Source organism: Somniosus microcephalus, chromosome 17, assembly GCF_052327205.1.
Source record: "Somniosus microcephalus isolate GS21.2 chromosome 17, FLI_Smic_1.0, whole genome shotgun sequence".
In the NCBI taxonomy this organism is placed as follows: Eukaryota; Metazoa; Chordata; class Chondrichthyes; order Squaliformes; family Somniosidae; genus Somniosus; species Somniosus microcephalus.
In genome coordinates, this window is record NC_141003.1 from 4,800,772 (window position 1) to 4,824,912 (window position 24,141).

At 46.8% G+C, this 24,141-nt stretch overlaps 1 protein-coding gene across 1 annotated transcript in view; it reads left to right on the forward strand.

The window, feature by feature from the left end:
- The window catches only part of dld (deltaD), a 63,177-nt gene extending 43,274 nt beyond the window's left edge, over positions 1–19,903 (forward strand). Inside the window, exons 11-14 of the mRNA XM_086009824.1 lie at positions 4,743–4,932; positions 12,893–13,030; positions 13,124–13,213; positions 19,661–19,903. Of these exons, the coding sequence (XP_085865950.1) occupies positions 4,743–4,932; positions 12,893–13,030; positions 13,124–13,213; positions 19,661–19,726 (484 nt within the window). The 3' untranslated portion in view covers positions 19,727–19,903. The remainder of the gene's footprint in view (positions 1–4,742; positions 4,933–12,892; positions 13,031–13,123; positions 13,214–19,660) is intronic.
- Positions 19,904–24,141: the final 4,238 nt, after the last annotated feature.

Genomic DNA, 24,141 nt, shown 5'->3' on the forward strand with positions numbered 1-24,141 from the left:
TGCGACTGCACAGGCAGCGCGTGCGCAGTGAACTTCGTCGATTTCATTCATGGATTCAGTGAGGGTAAGTCCTTATAAGTTACACTTGAAAAAAGCATGTGTAAAGTTGCTCCAAGGCTGCGGAGGAAGATATATTTTATCATGGAGCTTCTGAAAGGCAATATTTTTGTTTGGGAAAGGGAGGAAAGTTATTTTAAGAAATGCTGAGGTAAGTTTTAAAGTTTAAATTTTTTTTTTTTAACGGGTTTTCAGTGCGGTAGGTAGAAGGAGCAATTGTGGCTGTGTGAATTGAATGTGAGAATGAGTGTTCTAAAATGAGTAATGTAACATTTCCAACACTTTTAAGAGAGAAACTTTTCATCAGTAATAAGTAATTATGTATGTATGTCCGCATATATTCCTTTACGTATATGTATGTATGTTTTATATTCCTTTACTTATGTGTATGAATGTATGTTTTTAATTATGATTTTCCAATAAGTTACTTTCTCTGAAAGTCATAATTAAATACATACATTCATACACATAAGTAAAGGAATATATACATACACGCAAAGGAATATATACAGACATACATACATAATTACTTAAAAGAATATATTACTGATGAAAAGTTTCTTAAAAATGTTGGAGTCATTTTCACATTTAATAAACACAGCAAATTCAATTCACATAGCCACAATTGATCCTTCTACCTACAGTACTGAAAACCCGTTTTTAAAAAAAAACAAAAATAAACTTTAAAACTTACCTCAGCATTTCTTAAAATAACTTTCCTCCCTTTCCCAAACAAAAATATTGCCTTTCAGAAGCCCCACGATAAGAAATATCTTTCTCCGCAGCCTCTGGAGCAACTGTACTCATGCTTTTTTCATGTGTAAGTTGTAAGGACTTGACCTCACTGAAAGCATGAATGAAAGCGGCGAATTTTACTGCGCACGCGCTGCCTGTACAGTCGCACACGTTCTGCCTCTGAACCCCTTCGTTCAGAGGACAGGAAATGCCGGTTTTCCCCGCATGCGCTGTGCATGCTGAAAACCGGCATTTCCTCCGGCCAGACGCGTAAGTACCCCGACCGTACTCGCGCGTTTGGAAGGGAATTACTGGGCCAACATTTTACATGTCAATAAAATGAAAAATTTAACAATTGCACGATTTGCCCCCTCGCATCTGCGACTGAGGGTCCAAGGAGGTGCATTGCGCAAGAGGTCATCGTCGTACGTATGCTCATACTGTTCCCTTTCGGGAACTGTATGAAATGGTGGAAGGATTTCTGGCCACGTTAACACTCCTTCCGTGACCATAACCATCTTCATACCAGCCATTAGGGTGGTTAGTCCTATGGTGAGGGGGTTTTACGGGCTCCCACAACCCATCTGAGGGTGGGGGGGCCACCCACACCGGCGGACGCAAGTATCCCGCTGGATGTCCACCCAGAATTTATAGTTGGAGCTCCGACTCCACTTGCCGGGACTGTCTGGAGCGGGGTTCGAAACCCCCCTACTTCTGGCCCAGCGGCGGGGATGCTTACTGCTACGCAAAAGGCCCACTCCGCGCAAAAGGTGACACCCATACGTTTCCTGCGCCTTTTCCCTCCCCGTGACTGGAGCCCTATGCTGCCACTTGAAAGGCCAAGCTATCATCTGTCCTTTTTGCGGCGCCTTTGACTTCTCATTACCAATGATGAGCAGGCGCTGCGCCTCCACCTCGTTGAGGAGATTGCTGAGGTCATCATCAGTTCAATTGTGAGTTCTTTTAATGCTGTGAATTGTGCTCATTCCAGCCATTTCACGTTGCTAATCGGATTGGGCCTTTGGCGTAGCGGTAGGATCCCCGCCACTGGGCCAGAAGGCGTAGGGTTTCGAACCCCGCTCCAGACAGTCCCGGCAAGTGGAGTCGGAGCTCCGGCTCTAAATTCTGGGTTGACATCCAGTGGGATATTTGTGTCTGTGGGTGTGGGTGGCCCCCCCTCCTTGTATAGCTTGTGGGAGCCCGTAAAACCCTCCCGCCATAGGACTAACCACCCTAATGGCTGGTTCAAAGATGGTTACGGTCACGGAATGAGCGTTAATCACGGCCATAAATCCTTCCACCACTTCATACAGTTCCCCAAAGGGAACAGTGTGAAGACACATATGACGACGACATTGCTAAATAAATAAATGGAATATAAAAAATTCTTTTAGGGCTTTTAAAAGTCTTTAAATTGCTTTAATTCTGTTTAAAACTACTTCAGATTCTTCAAAATAATATAAACGTTTTTAAAAGTTTATAAAAGTTACCAAAAGCTTCATAAAAATACCAAAAACCTATTTAAAATGCTGCTTTGCATGTAAAAATGCTTAGCAGCTTGTGAGAAACATTGGAGGCGTGTCCTATTAAACTGAGACCTCAAGGGGCGTGTCTCAGTTGCACAGCGCGCTCCAGGCTTCGCGCTGGCTGCACTCCTGGGCGGCGTGACGTCAGACGCTGCCCGGGAGTCAACATTTTAAAACAGGAATTCCAGGCGTCCCTGAAGCTCAACGGCCGGCGCGTCGGGTAAGTGCAGATCGGGGGCTTACACGCGCGGCAAGCCCCCGACTCGAATTTCTGGGCCATTGTGGAGAATGTTTGCAAGCAAACTTCGTAAATTATTATTTTTACGTCACCATACTAGTAAGCATTTCCAAGTCAGTCTCATTGGTTCTTCTGTCCAGGAAGAAAGATGAATGTTTACTCTGTTAAATGATAGCTTTTCCTGCTTTTTGTTTTTAATTCGGTGACACGAATTGTGTATGTGTTTTTCTGCGCTTATGAATAAGTGCTGCATTTCTGACATGTTACATGACCACGTTTATTAATGGAAGTGATTGAAGTTGGAAATACAGATACCCGTTCTTGTTCAATTCTTTTTAATACTGTGAACTAAAGAACTACAGCACTTCATATTTACAAAACAAAAATACTGCAGATGCTGGAAATCTGAAATAAAAACAGAAAATGCTGGAGATACTCAGCAGGTCAGGCAGCACCTGTGGAGAGAGAAACAGAGTTAACGTTTCAGGTCAGTTCTGACGAAGGGTCATCGACCTGAAACGTTAACTCTGTTTCTCTCTTCACAGATGCTGCCTGACCTGCTGAGTATCTCCAGCATTTTCTGTTTTTATTAGTGCTTTATATTTGTTGTTTGTCTGGTTGCATTAATATTCTAATTACTTCTGTGGATGTCCAGCCCGTCAGCGCCATAGAAAAACCGCTGCTGCTTGTGCAGACATTGCTATAGTGACATGAGGGATGGGCTAATACATTGAAAACTTTAAAATGAATACAAATTCCACGAATAGATCTGCCTCTTTCAGCTCGCCTTGGGCTTTTAGATTGTTTGTCGATGCATAACCATGTAACTGAGTGAGGTTTCTGAAGTGTTAATGCATTATTATGCCGTTCTTTTATATCCCAGTCATTTCTGACGAGTAATTTTTTATTAGAGTTGGTAGATGACGAACTAAAAGCTTTTAATTAATTCTACCGTAAACAAACTTGCAGAATGGGCATGTAAATGACAAATGAATTTCATTATAGATTAGTGTGAGGTGGTGCATTTTGGTAGGAGGAATAAGGAGGCGACCTACTCCTTGGAAAGTCAGAGTCTAAATGGAGTAGAGGTGCAAAGGGATCTCGGGGTATCAATTCACAAATCATTAAAAGCAGCAACGCAGGTTAAAAAAGACAAAAGTGCAGATAAAGCACTGGGGCTCATTTCTAGAGGAATAGAATTCAAAAGCAGAGAAGTTATGTTAAATTTGTATGTTAGAGGGAACATTGTCTTGCACCCCCTTTAAAATTGTACCATTTAGTGTGTATTGTCTCTCATTCTTCCAGAATGTATCACCTCTCCCATTTATGCGTTGAATTTTATCTGCCATGTATCCGCCCATTCCACCTTGAACGCTCTATTCCCTTGAAGGTTATTGCTATCTTCCTCATTATTTACTACACTTCCAAGTTTCGTGTCATCTGCAAATTTCAATATTGTGCTCTGTACCCACAAGACCAGGTCATTAATGTATATAAAACCAGCAGTGGCCCTAGTACGGAACCTTGGGGAACACCAGACAAAAATTGTTCGGACAGTATACAAAAAACATTCAAAAATCCTCAAAACTCCGCTCATTAGCGGTTGACCAATCCTACCTCTCATTGGCGTAGTGACGTGCTGCTTGACCAATCCTACAGTTCAGCGACCTGATGGTTGACCAATCGGTGCGTCGCGGGCGGGACCTAATCCTCCAGTCTCCCTAAACTTCGACGCCATTTTTTTCATCCCCACAGGGACAGCACCAGCCAAACAAACCCCCACATTGCGACTCCGGGACCGGCAGGTGAGTTTACACACAGCGGGCGGGGCATCGGCAGCGGCCACCCGTCAACCGCGCCACCCGCGGGGGATCTCAGCTGGGGTCTGTCTCGGCCCCAGACCCTGGCCGGGCCTCGAGCGCTAGGCCCCGCACGGCCGGTATCACAACGGCACCGGGCCTGAGGCGCTAGGCAGCGAGAGGGAAGGGAGGGACAGAGAAAGGGGGAGGGAGGGGAGTGAGAGATACAGTGGACAGACAGGGGCAGGGAGACCGCGCGCCCCAAAATTGCCCTGGCAACGCCGGGCACCCCCAGCTAGTATATAATATAATAGCATATATGTAGCATATAAATATGTTCATTACATGAAACTGCAATCACATTGAGTTGTTTCTTCCTTTCCACAGTATCTTTGCCATTGGGGATGTGATTGCTGGCCCCATGCTGGCCCACAAGGCTGAAGATGAGGGGATAATCTGTGTGGAGGGAATAGCGGGAGGAGCTGTTCACATTGACTATAACTGTGTCCCATCTGTTGTATACACTCACCCAGAGGTTGCTTGGGTTGGCAAATCTGAAGAACAGTTAAAGGAGGAGGTAATATTCCCACTAGTTCAAAATGTTTGCATTATTGGCTTCAGAACGGAGCACTGAACCATAGCTAACGCTACCTTCCCAAAAATGGGCAGCGGAAATTCGGGGGCGGGTTCAGGCGCGTGTGGGGACCGGGATCGGGATTTGCGGGGAGGACGGGGGTGGGGGATCAGGATTGGGGGGGGGGGGGGATGAGCGGACCGGGACAGGGATCGGGCACGTGCAGGGATCAGGATGGGAGGGGCAGGTGGGGGTGGGGATCGGGCACGTGCAGGGATCAGGATGGGGGCGCGGGGACCGGGATTTGGGAGGGGCGGGGGTGGGGATCGGGCACGTGCAGGGATCGGGGCGCGGGGACCGGGATTTGGGAGGGGCGGGGGGGGGTACCAGGGCGGGGGTGGGGATCGGGCACGTGCAGGGTTCGGGATGGGGGTGCGGGGACCGGGATTTGGGAGGGGCGGGGGGTACCAGGGCGGGGGTGGGGATCGGGCACGTGCAGGGAGACTGCAATCAGGGGGAACTGCTCCTTTAACATGGAAACCAATGGTTAATTTTTCAAGCTAATCTAAATTTGCCTGTGATAAAAGCTTCTGTGTAAACCAGGAAACCTCCATCAGGTACTTCTCCACTCCACTGCTACCTGAATAAATGGAGGAGTCAAAAGAGGAAATGCTGGAAATCAACCGCAGGCCAGTCAGCCTCTGTCGAAGGTCAGGTAACATTTTTTGGTGCGGAACCTTGTGAAATGATCGGTTTCACACGCGAAAGGTTCACGTATCTCTGCACAGGCTGGCTGACTGCATGTTTCCAGCATTTTCAGTCTTTATTTCAGTGCAAAATGAAACTGATACTTGGTTAAACATTGAAAATGTCAGCTTATATATTTAAAAGGTGTTGTTTTGGGCTTTGAAATAAAGATAAATCAGAGCCATCTGATTGGCTTGAGATGTCATATCAGTTTCAGGTTAAAATGGTGACCGTATCTTTCAGTCTCAAGTTCGGGAACTTGGCTTCAGTGTATTTATTTTCCCCTGCGTGTGGGGCCTGATTAGGGCCCCAGACATCTCTCCCACTGGGACTTTAGTTGCTGCATTAGCCTTTGCCAAAACCAACTAATTGGATGGAGCTGAAGGCCACCAATCAGTGATGGGTTACAAATATTAACAGAAGATGCTGAAAGGCAGCATCTGTGGAGAAAGAAACCGAGTTAACGTTTCAGGTCGATGACCTTTCATCAGAACTTGAAAAAGTTAGAGATGTAACAGGTTTTAAGGAAGTACAGAAGAAGTTTGAAGATGACACTAAAATTGGCTGTGTGGTTGATACTGAAGAAGGAAGCTGTAGACTGCAGGAAGATATCAATAAATTGGTCAGGTGGGCAGAACAGTGGCAAATGGAATTCAATCCGGAGAAGTGTGAGGTAATGCATTTGGGGAGGGCTAACAAGGAAAGGGAATACACATTAAATGGTAGGACACTGAAGTGCATGTCCACAGATCCCTGAAGGTAGCAGGACAGGTACATGAGGTGGTTAAGAAGGCATATGGAATACTTGCCTTTCTATGCCTCGGCTAATAATTTAAGAGCAGGGAGGTTATGCGAGAACTGTATAAAACACTAGTTAGGCCACAGCTAGAGTACTGCGTGCAGTTCTGGTCACCACATTACAGGAAAGATGTGATTGCACTAGAGAGAGCACAGAGGAGATTTACGAGGCTGTTGCCCGAGCTGGGGAATTTTAGCAATGAGGAAAGATTGGATAGGCTGGGGTTGTTTTCTTTGGAACAGAGGAGGCTGAGGGGAGACTTTATTGAGGTGTATAAAATTATGAGGGGCCTCGATAGAGTGGATAGGAGGGACCTATTTCCCTGAGCAGAGAGGTCAATAACCAGGGGGCACAGATTTAAAGTAATTGGTCGGAGGTTTAATGGGGAGTTGAGAATTTTTTTCACCCAGAGGGTGGTGGGGGTCTGGAACTCACTGCCTGAAAGGGTGGTAGAGGCAGAAACCCTCATCACATTTAAAAAGTACTTGGATATGCACTTGAAGTGCCGTAACCTACAGGGCTACGGACTAAGTGCTGGAAAGTGGGATTAGGCTGGAGAGCTCTTTGTCGGCCGGCGCAGACACGATGGGCCGAATGGCCTCCTGTGCTGTAAATTTCTGTGATTCTATGAACAGAGGCGGGGGGAGGGGAGGAAAGAACAAAAGGGAAGGTCCGATAGGATGGAAGGCAGGAGAGATTAATTGGCAAAAGGAGATGGTAATGGGACAATAAAAGAGATAAAAGATGGGTCTAGAAGCGGTGTAAATGGGAATAGCAGAATCATGACCAGCTGCCACAGTCCAAAAATGCGAGCAGAGGGTATGATCTGAAATTGTTGAACTTGGTGTTGAGTCTGGAAGACTAACGTGCCTAACCAAAAGATGAGGTGCTGTTCCTCAAGCTTCATTGAAACAGTGTAAGAGGCAGAGGACAGAGGTAAGAACATAAGAAGCAGGAGTAGGCCATACGGCCCCTCGGGCCTGCTCCGCCTTTCAATAGGACCATGGCTGATCTGAATCTAGGCTCACGTCCACTTCCCTGCCCTCTCCCCGTAACCCCTAATTCCCTTATCTGCTAGGAAACTGTCTATCTCCATTTTAAATTTATTTAATGTTGCAGCTTCCACAGCTCTCTGGGGTAGCAAATTCCATAGATTTACTACCCTCTGAGTGAAGAAGTTTCTCCTCATCTCAGTTTTGAAAGGGCAGCCCCTTATTCTAAGAATATGCCCCCTAGTTCTAGTCTCACCCATCAGTGGAAACATCCTCACCGCATCCACCCGATCAAGCCCCCTCACAATCTTATGTTTCGATAAGATCGCCTCTCATTCTTCTGAACTCCAATGAGTAGAGTCCCAACCTACTCAACCTTTCCTCATACGTCAACCCCCTCATCTCTGGAATCAACCGAGTGAACCTTCTCTGAACCGCCTCGAGAGCAAGTATATCTTTTCTTAAATATGGAAACCAAAACTGCACGCAGTATTCCAGGTGTGGCCTCACCAATACCCTGTATAACTGCAGCAAGACTTCCCTGTTTTTATACTCCATCCCCCTTGCAATAAAAGCCGAGATTCCATTGGCCTTCCTGATCACCTGGTGTACCTGCATACTAACCTTCTGTGTTTCATGCACCAGGACCCCCAGATCCCTTTGTACTGTAGCACTTTGCAGTTTCTCTCCATTTAGATAATAACTTGCTCTTTGATTTTTTCTGCCAAAGTGCATAACCTCACACTTTCCAACATTATATTGCATCTGCCAAATCTCTGCCCACTCACTTAGCCTGTCCTTTTGCAGGTTTTTTATGTCCTCCTCACTGCTTTCCCTCCCATCTTTGTATCGTCGGCAAACTTGGATATGTTGCACTCGGTCCCTTCCTCCAAATCGTTAATATAGATTGTAAAGAGTTGGGGTCCCAGCACTGACCCCTGCGGAACACCACTAGTTACTGATTGCCAGCCCGAGAACGAACCATTTATCCCAACTCTTTTTGTTTTCTGTTAGATAGCCAATCACAGAAACCCCACAGTGCAGATAGAGGCCATTTCGGCCCATCGAGCCTGCACCGACACATATCCCACCCAATCCCCGTAACCCCTACACCTAACACATATCCCCACTTAATCCCCCTAACACTAAGGGTCAATTTATCATAGCCAATCAACCTAACCCGCACATCTTTGGACTGTGGGAGGAAACCGGAGCACCCGGAGGAAACCCACGCAAACACGGGGAGAATGTGCAAACTCCACACAGACAGTCGCCCGAGGCCGGATTCGAACCCGGGTCCCTGGCGCTGTGAGGCAACAGTGCTAACCATACCCCCAATCCCGTGATTTTTTTATCTTGATCAGTAATCTTTTGTGTGGCACCTTGTCAAATGCCTTTTGGAAGTCCAAATACACTACATCCGCTGGTTCCCCTTTATCCACCCTGTATGTTATGTCCTCAAAGAATTCGAGCAAATTTGTCAAACATGACTTCCCCTTCATAAAACCATGCTGACTCTGTCCTATTAAATTATGTTTATCCAAATGCTCTGTTACCGCTTCCTTAATAATGGACTCCAACATTTTGCCAACCACAGATGTTAGGCAGTTTCCAGCTTTTTGTCTACTTCCCTTCTTAAATAAGGGTGTTACATTAGCAGTTTTCCAATCTGCCGGGACCTTTCCTGAGTCCAGGGAGTTCTGGAAAATGATCACCAATGCATCCACAATCCCTACCGCCACTTCTCTCGACCCTAGGATGTAGGCCATCAGGTCCGGGGGATTTATCCGCCTTATGTCCCATTATTTTACTGAGTACCATCTCCTTAGTGATTTTAATCGTGTTTAGCTCCTTCCACCCCCCACCCCCCCCCCCCCCCGCCATTGCCCACTGTTTGTCCAGTGTTGGGATATTTTTAGTGTCCTCTACTGTAAAGACTGATACAAAATATTTGTTCAGCGTCTTTGCCATCTCCATGTTCCCCACCACTAGTTTCCCGGTCCCATCCTCTAAGGGACCAACGTTCACTTTAGCCACCCTTTTTCTTTTTATATAGCTGTAGAAACTCTTGCTATCTATTTTTATATTTTTTGCTAGTTTACTTTCATAATCTATCTTCCCTTTCTTAATTAATCTTTTAGTTATTGTTTGCTGGCTTTTAAATGCTTCCCAATCTTCTATCCTCCCACTAGATTTGGCTACTTAATATGCCCTTGTTTTCAGTCGGATACTATCCTTTATTACTTTACTAAGCCACGGATGGCTGTCTTCTTTTACTCCCCTTTTTCCTTAGTGGAATATATTTATCTTGAAAGATGTGAAATATCTCCTTGAATGTAGACCACTGCTCTTGTACCGTCTTACACTTTAATCTGTTTTCCCAGTCCACTTTAGTCAATTCTACTCTCATACCTTCATAGTCTCCTTTAGTACGTTGGTTTGAGATCCAACTCTCGCCCTCAAACTGAATTTGGAATTCAACCATATTATGGTCACTCATTCCAAGGGGATCCTTTACTAGGGCATTTTTTATTAATCCTGTCTCATTACACAGGACCAGATCTAAGATTGCCTGCCCCCTGGTTGGTTCAGTTACATACTGCTCAAGGAACCCGTCCCTAATACACTCTATGAACTCTTCCTCAATGCTGCCATGCCCAATTTGATTAGTCCAGTCAATATGAAAGTTAAAATCCCCCATGATTATAGCTGTTCCCTTATTACAAGCCCCAACTGTTTCCTGATTTATACTCCGACCAACAGAGTTGCAACTGTTAGGAGGCCTATAGACTACGCCCACTAGTGACTTTTTCCCCTTATTATTCCTTATCTCCACCCAAACTGTTTCACTATCCTGATCCTTTGACCCAATATCATTTCTCACTATTGCAGTGATTCCATCCTTGATTAACATAGCAACCCCACCTCCCATTCCTTCCTCATTGTCAAATACCCTTGTATGTTTAGTTCCCAGTTATGATTATCTTGCAGCCATGTTTCCGTAATGGCCACCAGATCATACCCATGTGTAGTTATTTGCACCGTCAACTCGTCAATTTTGTTACGAATGCTGCATGCATTCAGATAAAGAACTTTCAAATATGTTTTCTGACAATTTATTCCTGCTTTTACCCCTTTACCTTTATCATTATACATTCTGTCCCTTCCTGACACGCTCTGGTTTTTAATCCCCCCACTGCTACCTTGCTCTGTTGCCTTCTCCACTGTCATTTTTATTTTTCGCTCTCTTAAAACCTCCCCCCCACTAATTAGTTTAAAGCCCTCTCTACAGCCCTAGTTATTCGATTCGCCAGGATTCTAGTCCCAGCACTGGCCAAGTGAAGTCCGTCCCAACGGAACATCTCTCTCCTGTCCCAGTACTGATGCCAGTGTCCCAGGAAGCAAAACCCATTTCTCCCACACCAGTCTTTGAGCCACGCATTTAACTCTCTAATTTTATTTACCCTAGCCAAATTTGCACGTGGCTCAGGTAGTAATCCAGAGATTATTACCCTTGTGGTTCTGTTTTTTAATTTGGCCCCTAGTTGCTCAAACTCCCACAGCAGAACCTCCTTCCTTGTCCTATCTGTCGTTGGTACCAACATGGACCACGACAACTGGATCCTCCCCCTCCCACTCCAAGTTTCTCTCCAGCCCAGAGGAGATGTCCTTAACCCTGGCACCGGGCAGGTAACTCAGCCTTCGGGACTCTCGCTCTCGGCTGCAAAGAACTCTATCTATCCCCCTAACTATACTATCCCCTACCACTACAACATTTCTTTTAACTCCCCCGACTTGAATGGCCCCCCGCTCCACGTTGCTGTGGCCAGGTTGCTCATCCTCCCCGCAGTCCCTGTTCCCATCCTCACAGGGAGCAAGAGCCTCAAACCTGTTGGACAAGAGCAAGGGCTGCGGCTCCTCCAACACTACCTCCTGGATCCCCGTACCTGCCTCACTTCTAGTCACACCATCCTGGCCACGGACTACATCTGAATTAATTAATCTAATTGGTGTGACTACCTCTTGATACACAGAGTCCAGGTAACTCTTCCCCTCCCTGATGTGTCTCAGTGTTTGAAGCTCGGACTCCAGCTCTTCAACACGGAGCCGGAATTCCTCGAGCAGCCAACACTTACTGCAAATGTGATCACCGTGAGCATCAATGATGTCCACCAGCTCCCACATATTGCAGCAGCAACACATCACCTGATCTCCCATTCTATGTAATTAATTACATTTATTAATATTATTTTTAAATACCCTCTGCCCCAATTCTAGATGATGAATATCGCACCTTAGAAACTATAAACCACAGAGTTTAAGCTTAAAAAAGAGAGAAATACTTACCAACCAATCACTTACCCGCTTTCTGGTGACATCACACTTGGATTACTTTTTACCTCTCTCCTTCCCTCTGAGTTCGGAGACTGGTAAACCTTACCTGGTCTCTGGGGCCTTTTATAGCCCCGCTCTGCCGCTCGAGATTCCTGCCGACGCTGTGAGGCCTTACCTGGTCTCTGGAGCCTTTTATAGCCCCGCTCTGCCGCTCGAGATTCCCGCCGACGCTGTGAGGCCTTACCTGGTCTCTGGGGCCTTTTATAGCCCCGCTCTACTGCTCGAGATTCCCGCCGACGCTGTGAGGCCTTACCTGGTCTCTGGGGCCTTTTATAGCCCCGCTCTACCGCTCGAGTTTCCCGCCGACGCTGTGAAGCCTTACCTGGGTCTCTGGAGCCTTTTATAGCCCCGCTCTGCCGCTCGAGATTCCCGCCGACGCTGTGAGGCCTTACCTGGTCTCTTGGGGCCTTTTATAGCCCCGCTCTGCCGCTCGAGATTCCTGCCGACACTGTGAGGCCTTACCTGGTCTCTGGAGCCTTTTATAGCCCCGCTCTGCCGCTCGAGATTCCCGCCGACGCTGTGAGGCCTTACCTGGTCTCTGGGGCCTTTTATAGCCCCGCTCTGCCGCTCGAGATTCCCGCCGACGCTGTGAGGCCTTACCTGGTCTCTGGGGCCTTTTATAGCCCCGCTCTGCCGCTCGAGATTCCCGCCGACGCTGTGAGGCCTTACCTGGTCTCTGGGGCCTTTTATAGCCCCGCTCTGCCGCTCGAGATTCCCGCCGACGCTGTGGAGCGGAGAATTAAAATGGCAAGAAACCAGAAGCTTGGGGTCACGCTTGCGGACTGAACGGAGGTGTTCAGCAAAGCGGTCACCCAATCTGCGTTTAGTCTCTCCAATGACCGCACCGAATACAATAAGCTGCCTTACTCCGAGCCAAGTGTACGAATGTTCGTTTGTTGGATTCACTTGTCATTTTGCATCTAGCTTATTTCCTACAAACACAGGTCTGCCTTGCATGTAAAGGATTGATCCAAAGTGTGTGTGAGCCTGTTGTAATATGTAGTTAACTTCAATCATTTTCTCCCCTCAGGGTATTCCGTACAAGATCGGCAAATTTCCATTTGCTGCCAACAGCAGAGCTAAGACTAACAATGATACTGACGGTCTAGTAAAGATCCTCAGTCATAAAGAGACGGACAGAATGCTAGGAGCACACATCCTTGGGTCTGTAAGTAGCAAAACCTTCTGTGTATCAAGAAAGAATAAAGCCTGAGGATCCTGTTTCTCCTGTAGTTACATATGTGGCTTTCTTTATTTCTAGGGCGCTGGTGAAATGATCAATGAAGCAACCCTTGCTATGGAGTATGGAGCATCATGTGAAGATATTGCCCGAGTTTGTCATGCCCATCCAGTAAGTGACACTGGGAAAGTATGGAGTAACAGGACGGTGTCTGATGGTGTTGATAACGGGCTGATATCCCACGGTGATATCGCAAATTTATTACCCTTGTGTTTATAACAAATTGTGCCTGACATCCCTTCTCACTTTTAAATTCTGGCTCCTGTTATTTACATCCTTTTCCATAATGATTAATTTGTCCCAATCTGTCGTCTCAATCTCCTACATAACCTGGAATGAGATCAACCCATGGTCTCTTTTAAAGAAAAGGTCCAAGTGACTTCACCTTCCCTCATCACTGAAGATTCCTGATCGAGGAACCATCTCAATTACAAGATCTGGAAAACATTTCAAAGACCTTCAATGATTTGATTACAAGGGCAACAGTAAACTGCGCACAGCATTGAGTGGGGGTGCTTGTGTGCTGTAAGGCAGTGATGAGGTTTGATTTATATTGCATCCCTTTACTAATACAGCCCACCTTATTGGCCATTTTTATTGCTGTTGAGCAGTGTTTCCAATTTCAGACTAATCCTCAAACCCGCGATCGTGCTCTATCGATGCCTGCTCACTTCTACTCCACTGCCCTACACATTATTTTGCAGTTTGTACACAACTGAAACCACCAACAAATACCCCTGCCTCCTCTCCCCCCCCCCCCCCCCCCCCCCAGCCCTTCGAAACACAGCACCCTATCCACCACCGGCACACCGTGGCTGCAGTGTGTACCAGCTACAAGATGCACTGCAGCAACTCGCCATGGCTTCTTCAACAGCACCTCCCAAACCCATGACCTCTACCACCTCAAAGGACAAGGGTAACGGGCGCATTGGAACACCGTCACATAACATAAGAAATAGGAGCAGGAGTCGGCCATTTGGCCCTTCGAGCATGCTCCGCCATTCAATAAGATCATGGCTGATCTTCTACCTCATCTCCACTTTCCTGAACTATCCCCATATCCCTTGATTCCCTTAATATTCAAAAATTATCAATCTCTGTCTTGAATATACTCAACGACTGAGCCTCCACAGCCCTCTGGGGTAGAGAATTCCAAAGATTCACCACCCTCTGAGTGAAGAAATTTCTCATCTCTGTCCTAAATGGCCGACCCCTTTATTCTGAGACTGTGACCCCTGGTTCTAGACTCCCCAGCCAGGGGAAACATCCTCCCTGCATCTACCCTGTCAAGCCCTGTAAGAATTTTGTATGTTTCAATGAGATCACCTCTCATTCTTCTAAACTCTAGAGAATATAGGCCTAGTCTACTCAATCTCACCTCATAGCAACAGTTATACCTTCCTTTCTGGCGCAAAAACACAAAAGGAAAAGCGGCCCAACCATGGCTAACAAAAGAAATTAAGGATAGTATTAGATCTAAAAGAGGAGTCATATAAAGTTGCTAGAAAAAGTAGCAAGCCTGAGGATTGGGAGCACTTTAGAATTCAGCAAAAAAAGGACCAAGATTGATTAAGAGGGGAAAAATAGAGTATGAGTAAACTTTTAAGGAACATAAAAGCAGACTGTAAAGGCTTCTACAAGTATGTAAAAAGAAAAAGATTAGTGAAGACAAATGTAGGGTCCTTAGTCAGAAATGAGAGAATTTATAATGGGGAACAAGGCAATGGCAGAGCAATTAAGTAAATACTTTGGTTCTGTCTTCACGGAAGAGAACGCAAATAACTTCCCAGAAATGCTAGGGAACCAAGGGTCTAGTGAGAAGGAGGAATTAAAGGAAATTCGTATTAGTAAAAAAAAAAGTACTGGAGAAATTAATGGGACTGAAAGTCGATAAATCCCCAGGGCCTGACAATCTGCATCCCAGAGTACTAAAAGAGGTAGCCATGGAAATAGTGGATGCCTTGGTTATCATTTTCCAAAATTCTATAGATTATGGAACAGTTCCTGCAGATTGGAGGGTGGCAAATGTAACCCCACTATTTAAAAAGATGGGAAAGAGAAAACAGGGAACTACAGACCGGTTAGCCTAACATCAGTAGTAGGGAAAATGCTAGAGTCTATTATAAAGGATGTGATAACAGGACACGTAGCAAATATCAACGGGATTAGACAAAGTCAACATGGATTTATGAAAGGGAAATAGTGTTTGACAAACCTGGAGTTTTTTAAGGACGTAACTGATAGAATAGATAAGGGAGAACCAGTGGATGTGGCGTATTTGGATTTTCAGAAGGCCTTTGATAAAGTCCTAATCATTGATGTAGATTGTGAATAGCTGAGGCCTAAGCACTGATCCTTGTGGTACCCCACTAGTTACAGCCTGCCAACCCGAAAATGACCCGTTTATTCCTACTCTGTTTTCTGTCCGTTAACTAATCCTCAATCCATGCTAGTATATTACCCTCAATCCCATGAACCCTAATTTTGTTTAATAACCTCTTGTGCGGGACCTTATCGAATGCTTTCTGAAGATCCAAATACACCACATCCACTGGTTCCACCTTATCTATTCTAGTTACAACCTCAAAAAACTCTTAATAGATTTGTCAAACACGATTTCCCTTTCATAAATCCGTGTTGACTCTGCCCAATCCTATTATTATTTTCTAAGTGCCCTGTTACCACATCCTTAATACAGGAAACTTTTTTATCCGGCATCGACAGGACCGGTGTGGTGCCGGTTGATCAAAAAGTCCGGATTACAGAGAGGTATACTTACCAAGGTATGAGAGCCCCGTACATGGCCACAGATCCAGGAGTCCCGGTTACACGGCCACAGATCCAGGAACCCCGGTTACACGGCCACTAATATATAGTAAAACTCACCTGAACCTACTCCTGAATTTTGCCGGTTAAGAGAGATTACCGGATATTTTTTTTTAGGTGCCGGTTAAAAGAGTGTTTCCTGTAATAGATTCTAGCATTTTCCCTACTACTGACGTCAGGTTAACTGGTCTGTAGTTCCCCGTTTTCTCTCTTCCCTCCTTTCTTAAATAGTGGGGTTACATTTGCCACCTTCCAATCCGTGGGAACCGTTCTAGAATCTATGGAATTTTGGAAAATGCCAACCAATGCATCCACTATCTCTACAGCCAACTCTTTCAAAACCCTAGGATATAGGCCATCAGGTTCAGGGGATTTATCGGCTTTCAGTCCCATTAATTTCTCCAGTACAGGTAGACTATCCTTTATCCGAAAACCTCGGGACCAGCCGAGTTTCGGATAAGGAGAATTTCGGATTTCGGAAGGTGGGTCGGCGGGGGGTCGTGCGCACGACTTACACTGACGCTCCGCGTAAGTCAGTCGGGGTCGGGGCCGGCGGGGTATGCGGGGCGGTTGGCGGGGCCGGCGGGGGGGGTTGGCGGGGTCCGCGGGGGGGTCGGCGGTTGTCGGGGGTCGGCGGGGGGTCGTGCGCACGACTTACCCTTTATCCGAACTTCCGAAACCGGAACCCTCTAAAAACCGAAGGTTTTTTCGTTCGTACGCACGACTTACGCTGAACGAAAAAACCTTCGGTTTTTAGAGGGTTTCGGTTTTCGGAAGTCCGGATAAAGGGTAGTCTACCTGTACTACTTTTTGACTAATACTCATTTCTTTCAGTTCCTCATTCTCCACTATTTCCGGAAAGTTTTTTGCGTCTTCCGTGAAGGCAGACACAAAGTATTTGTTTAATTTCTCTGCCATTTCCTTAATCCCATTATAATTTCTCCTGTCTCAGCCTGTAAGGGACCCACATTTACTTTTGCTAATCTTTTCCTTTTTCCATACCTATCGAAGCTTTTACAGTCTGTTTTTATGTCTCTCGCGAGTTTATTCTCACATTCTATTTTCCCTTTATCAATTTCTTGGTCCTCCTTTGCTGAATTCTAAAATCCTCCCAATCTTCAGGCTTACTATTTTTTTGGCAACATTATAAGCCTCTTCCTTTGATCTAATACTATCTTTAACTTCTCTTAGCCACGGTTGGACCACTTTTCCTGTGGGGTTTTTGTGCCTTAAAGGAATGTATATTTGTTGTAAATTATGTATTAATTCTTTAAATGCTAGCCATTGCTCATCCACTGTCACACCTTTTAATGTAGTTTCCCAATCTACCTTAGCCAACTCGCCCCTCATACCTACGTAGTTTGCTTTGTTTAGATTTAAGACCCTAGTTTCGTATTTAACTAAATCACTTTCAAACTCAATATAAAATTCTATCATATTATGGTCACTCTTCCCTAAAGGCCCCTTGACTACACGGTTATTAATTAACCCTTTCTCATTGCACAATACTAGATCTAAAATAGCCTGTTCCCTAGTTGGTTCCTCAACATACTGATCTAGAAAACTATCTTGTATACATCCCATGAATTCGTCCTCCACACTATTACTGCAAATTTGGTTTGCCCAGTCTATATGTAGATTAAAGCCCCCCATGATTACTGTATTACCCTTGTGACATGCGCCTCTAATTTCCTGATTTATACTCTGCCCTACATTACAACTACTGTTTGGGGGTCTATAAACAACTCCCACCAATGTTTTCTGCCCCTTGCTGTTTCTTAGCTCCACCCAAACTGATTCTACTTCTTGATTTTCGGAGCTAAGATCCTTTCTCTCTACTGTCTTTATCCCATCCTTTATTATCAGGGCTACCCCTCCTCCTGTTCCACTTTGCCGATCTCTTCTAAAAGTTAACGTCCTGGAATATTTAGTTCCTAACCTTGGCCACTTTGCAACCACGTTTCCGTATGGCAATTAGATCAAACCTGTTCATTTCTATCTGCGCTATTAATTCATCTATTTTGTTGCGAATGCTTTGCGCATTCAGATATAGAGCTTTTAGCTTTGACTTATTTCTGTTTATCCCTGATGTCACCTTAGTCACTGATGTCTCATTACCTTTGTTACTCTCTCTGTCCCTTCCTGACCCACTCTGGCTATTTTTACCCAAAATTCTACTCTGCTCTGCTTTACCTTGACATTTCTCTCGCTGCTTTTAAATTTACTCTTTCCTGAATCCTCCCCCCCCCAACACCCCTTCATTAGTTTAAAGCCCTGTTGACTGCCCCAGTTATTCAGTTCGCCAGGACACTGATCCCAGCCCGGTTTAAGTGGAGCCCGTCCCAACGGAACAGCTCCCTCTTTCCCCAGTACTGGTGCCAGTGCCCCATGAACCGAAACCCCTTCCTCCCACAGCACTCTTTGAGCCACACATTTAAACCACTAAGCTGTTTGTCCCTATGCCAATTTGTGCGTGGCTCAGGTAACAATCCAGAGATTATTACCTTTTGAGGTTCTGCTTTTTAATTTGGATCCTAACTCCTCAAACTCCCTCAGCAGAACCTTATTCCTAGTTCTACCTATGTTGTTGGTTCCTATGTGGATCACGACAACTGGATCCTCCCCCCTCCCACTCCCAAGTTCTTCTCCAGCTGCGAGGAGACATCCTTTACCCTGGCAGGCAACACAACCTTCAGAACCCTCGGTCGCAGCTGCAGAGAACAGTATCTATCCCTCTGACTATACTGTCCCCTACCACTGCAACATTCCTTTTCACTCCACCCACTTGAATGGCCTCCTGCACCATGGTGCCATGGTCAGCCTTCTCATCCATCCTGCAGGCTTTTCCCTCATCCACACAGGCAGCAAGAACCTCATACCTGTTGGACAAGGGCAAAGGCTGAGGCTCCTCCAGCGCTTCACCTGGGGTCCCCTTACCTGCCTGAGTTGCAGTCACACCCTCCTGTCCCTGACCACTAACCAGACCTGTACCACTACCTAACCTAAAGGGTGTGACTGCCTCCTGGATCAAAGTGTCCAGATAACTCTTCCCCCCTCCCTGATGCCCCGCAATGTCTGCACCTCAGACTCCAGCTCAAATACTCTGAGCTGAAGTTCCTCAAGATGCAGGCACTTACTGCAGACGTGGTTGTCCGGGATCACAATGCTCTCCACAAACCCCCACATGCTGCAGTTGTGGCACACCGCCTGCACTGCTATCCCTATATGACCTTGATTAATTTAATTAAATTTGTAATCGCCTCCAAGTACCACTCCCAAGTCACACACCATCCTGACTTGGAAATATATCGCCGACCTTTCATCATCGCTGGGTCAAAATCCTGGAACTCCCTATCTAACTAACTACTACCTGTGGGAGGACCTTCAGCACTCGGACTGCAGTGGTTCACCACCACCTTCTCAAGGGCTAGTAGGGATGGGCAATAAATGCTGGCCTTGCCAGCGACGTCCACATCCCGTGAATGAATTTTAAAAGAAAAAGTTCTGTTTTCTGCATTATTTCCACGATATTCCGCCATTGTTTATCCTGGTATTTCCTTGATTTTCTAGTTTGTGTTTAGTCGGGGAAGGGATAACATGGTGTACTGATGTCAGTTATGAAATTAAACAGTGTAGAAAGGTTATTCGAACTGCAGACCTTCGCCAAGCCTGTATGTAATTCATGGACTGACCTTGTGTCGTCCGGCTCACTGTCTTTCTTTTCTCTTACAGACGGTCTCGGAAGCTTTCAGAGAGGCAAACATAGCAGCATCATTTGGCAAAGCCATTAACTTCTAAACAGATTCATGATTTGTACATAGACTGTAACTGGGCGTTTGGACTACTGGTAACTGGACATTGTGATGAGGAATGAAATTAACTGTTGTCTTTAAGCAGAAGTGTAATAAACAATTTGTTTGTCTAATGATGGCACATCACTTGTATTTTAACAGTAATAAAACTGAGGGAATGATGCATAGTTTCTGTTTTAATAATTGCCAATGTTTTGATGATCCAAAAGTGACGCTTGTTCATGTGTTCAAACTAACTGGCCTGGGTGAGAGGAAAGAAGAAAGTCTTGCCAATTTGCGCACAGCAAGCTCCCGCAAACAGCAGTGTGATAATGACCAGATAATCTGTTTTTTGTTATGTTGATTGAGGGATAACTCCCCTGCTCTTTGAATAATGCTGTAGGATGTTTTACGTCCACCTGAGAGAGCAGATGAGGCTCATCCAAAAGACGGCACCTCCGACAGTGCAGCACTCCCTCAGTACTGCACTAGAGTGTCAGCCCAGACTTTTGTGCCCGAGTCTCTGGAGTGGGACTTGAACCGACAACCTTCTGACTCGGAGGCGAGAGTGCTACTCACTGAGCCACGGGTGCCACTGACAGAGTGGGCAGGGTGAGGGTGAGTGAATGGAAAGAGGTGAGCAGGGGGAAGGCTGGTGCAGAGGGAAATAGAGGGCAGGGGGGTTGGTGGAGGTGGTGTGGCGGGGCGATGGAAGCGAGACAGGAGTGTGGGGGGGGGGAAGAGGAGGGTGCGGTGGGAGGGTAATTACACTGTGTCCTGGGGGGGGGGGGTAATTACACAGTGTCCCGAGGGGGGGGGGGGGAATTACATTGTCCCCGGGGGGGGGGGTTAATTACAGTGTCCCCGGGGGGGGGGGGTAATTAGTGTCCCGGGGGGGGCGGGGGTAATTGCACGCTGTGTCCCCTGGGGGGGGGGGGTAATTACACGCTGTCTGGGGAGGGGGGTGATTACACGCTGTTTCCCGGGGGGGGTAATTACACGCTGTGTCCCCGGGGGGGGGTAATTACACGCTGTTTCCCGGGGGGGGGGTAATTACACGCTGTGTCCCTGGCGGGGGGGGGGGTAATTACATGCTGTTTCCCAGGGGGGTAATTACACGCTGGTCCCCGGGGGGGGTAATTACACGCTGTGTCCCCGGGGGGGGGGGGGGTAATTACACGCTGTGTCGGCGGGGGGGGGGGGGGGTAATTACACACTGTCCCGGGGGGTAATTACACTGTCGCGTGTGATGTAAGTGAGGCCCCAGTGTTTCAGAACTAAAAAAATGAACGATGAACAAGCATTGTTGTACAAAATGGAGGGAAATTACAAATGGGGAACGCAGTCAAGGCAACATTTATCGCCCATCTATAAGCTTCCTTGAGAAGGCTGGGCTGGGTCTTCTGCAGCCACTGCAGTCCAGGTGGAGATTGTGCTCCCACAGTATGTTATGTCGGGTGATCCAGGATACTGAACCAGTGAGTATGAAGCAACGGTAAGTCAGGATGATGACTCTCAGGTGACAGTGTTCCCATGATATTGCTGCTCTCAACAGTAGATGTTGGGGAACATAGGAACAGGAGGAGGCCATTCAGCACCTTTCATCTGTTCTGCCATTCAATTCGATCCTGGCTGATCTGTATCTTAACTCCATCAACCTGTCTTGGTGCCATAACCTTTTCAAATCCTATGATCATCTTAAAATACATCAATTAGATCCCCCCTTAATCTTCAATACTCATGGGACTACAAGGCCAGTCTGTGCAACCTGTCCTCATATCCTCACAATGTCCATCACCATCCCTGGGTATGTCCTGTCTCCACCAGCAGGACAGACCTACCAGTGGTGGTGACATAGTGGTATACAGTAGGGAAGGAGGGGCCCTGGGAGTCCTCAACATTGACTCTGGAACCCATGAAGTCTCAAAGCTTCAGGTCAAGCATAGGCAAGGAAACCTCCTGCTGATTCATCAGTTGAGCGAGGGCGGTAGGTGATAATCAGTGCTCGTCCATGTTGAACACCACTTGGAAGAAGCAGTTTAGGTTCCGGCGGCACCACTCAGCTCCAGACCTCATTACAGCCTTGTTCCAAACATGGACAAAGGAGCTGAATTCCAGAGGTGAGGTGAGAGTGACTGCCCTTGACATCAAGGCAGCATTTGACCAAGTGTGGCATAAAGGAGCCCTAGTAAAACTGAAGTCAATGGGAATCGGGGAAAACACTCCACTTGACTTGGACATATATCGCCATTCCTTCATCGTCGCTGGATCAAAATCCTGGAACTCCCTCCCTAACAGCACTGTGGGAGCACCTTCACCACACGGACTGCAGCGGTTCAAGAAGGCAGCTCACCACCACCTTCTCGAGGGCAATTAGGGATGGGCAATAAATGCTGGTCTTGCCAGCGACGCCCACATCCCATGAACGAATATTTTAAAAAATAACCCCTTTAGCTCCACTATCATTCTGGTGAATCTGTGCTGCACCCCTTCCAAGGCCAATATATGCTTGCTGAGTTGTGACCAGAACTGAACACAATACTCTAAATAGGGTCATGCCAGGGTTCTGTACAGCTGTAGCATAATTGCACCCCTTTGTATTCTAGCCCTTGAGCTAAAGCCCAATATTCCATGAGCCTTTTAAATGATGTTTTGTTCCTGTCCACTAGCTCTTAGTGATCTCGGTATTAGGGCCACTGAATCTCTCTGCTCCTCCACAGTTCCCAGCTTCTTGCCATTTTTGTGGCGGTGCTGTTGAAGTAACCTTGTTGAGTTGCTGCAATACATCCTATAGATGACACATACAGCATACATCCTATAGATGACACACACAACATACATCCTATAGATGACACATGCAGCATACATCTTATAGATGACACCGCGTGCATCCTATAGATGACACATGCAGCATACATCTTATAGATGACACCGCGTGCATCCTATAGATGACACCGCGTGCATCCTATAGATGACACAGCGTGCATCCTATAGATGACACAGCGTGCATCCTATAGATGACATACATCGTACATCCTATAGATGACATACAGCGTACATCCTATAGATGACACATACAGCATACATCCTATAGATGACACATACTGCATGCATACTGAAACCAGTGCGCTACGGTCATCAGTGCATCCGCCCCAACACTGGAAGCCACAGACGAGACCAAAGAGGAATTCTACACCAGCCTCCTACAATCCCTGTCCCGAGTCCCAACGGGCGACAAGCTGATCCTCCTTGGCGACTTCAACGCCAGAGTTGGAAAGGACACAGACCTCTGGAGAGGTGTGATCAGCAGAGAGGGGGTAGGGAAAGCCAACTCCAACGGTACCCTCCTCCTGTCGAAATGCTTAGAACATAGCCTTGTCATAACCAACACCTTGTTCCGTCAGAGAGACAAGTACAAGTCTTCATGGCAGCACCCTCGCTCCAAGGACTGGCATCTGCTGGACTACGTCATCGTCCGAGCGAGGGAACGCAAGGACGTCCGCATCACCCGCGCCATGACAGGAGCTGATGACTGCTGGACAGACCACCGCCTAATCCGCTCTGTCATCTCCATCAATGTAGCCCCAAAACAGCGGCAGCAACAGAAACAATGCCGCAGGAAAATTAACGCTGGAGCACTCAAAGACCCCACTAAGAAAGCCCGATTCAGCCTGCGCCTCACAACCAACCTGACGACTCCCAGTGATGCAGAGACACAGAGTGCCCACAGCGTCTGGTCTGCACTCAAGGCTTCCATAATCAGCACCTGTGAAGAGACGCTCAGTCACTCGACCAGGAAACACCAAGACTGGTTTGACGAGAATGACCAGGAGGTCCAGGAGCTAATAAGCCGCAAGCGCAAGGCATTTCTGATCTGGAAACAGCAACAGAACTCGAGAGCAAGAAAGCAGCTCTACAGAAGCCTGAAGGCCGAGGTCCAACAAAAAACTCGCGACCTAAAGAACAGATGGTGGGTGGAGAAAGCGCAGGAGGTCCAGCAGCTAGCCGACAACCACGACGTGCGTGGATTCTTTAGCGCAGTCAAGACCATCTACGGCCCAAGCACCCAAGGCCCTTCCCCACTGCGGGCCAAGAACGGAGAGGTACTCATCAAGGACAGGGAAGCAGTCAGTGCCCGCTGGAAGGAGCACTTTGAAGATCTCCTTAACCACGACTCTGTCCTCGACACGAGTGTCCTCAACTCCATCCCACAGCATGCTACCCGCCACCATCTCAGCACAACCCCAGCCCAGCATGAGGTTGAAAAGGCCATCCGACAACTGAAGAACAACAAGGCCTCAGGAGCAGATGGAATCCCCGCCGAGGCACTAAAGCATAGCGGAGAAGCACTACTGGCGCGAATTCATGAACTCATTTCTCTTATCTGGAAGGAGGAGAGCATGCCAGGGGATCTCAGAGACG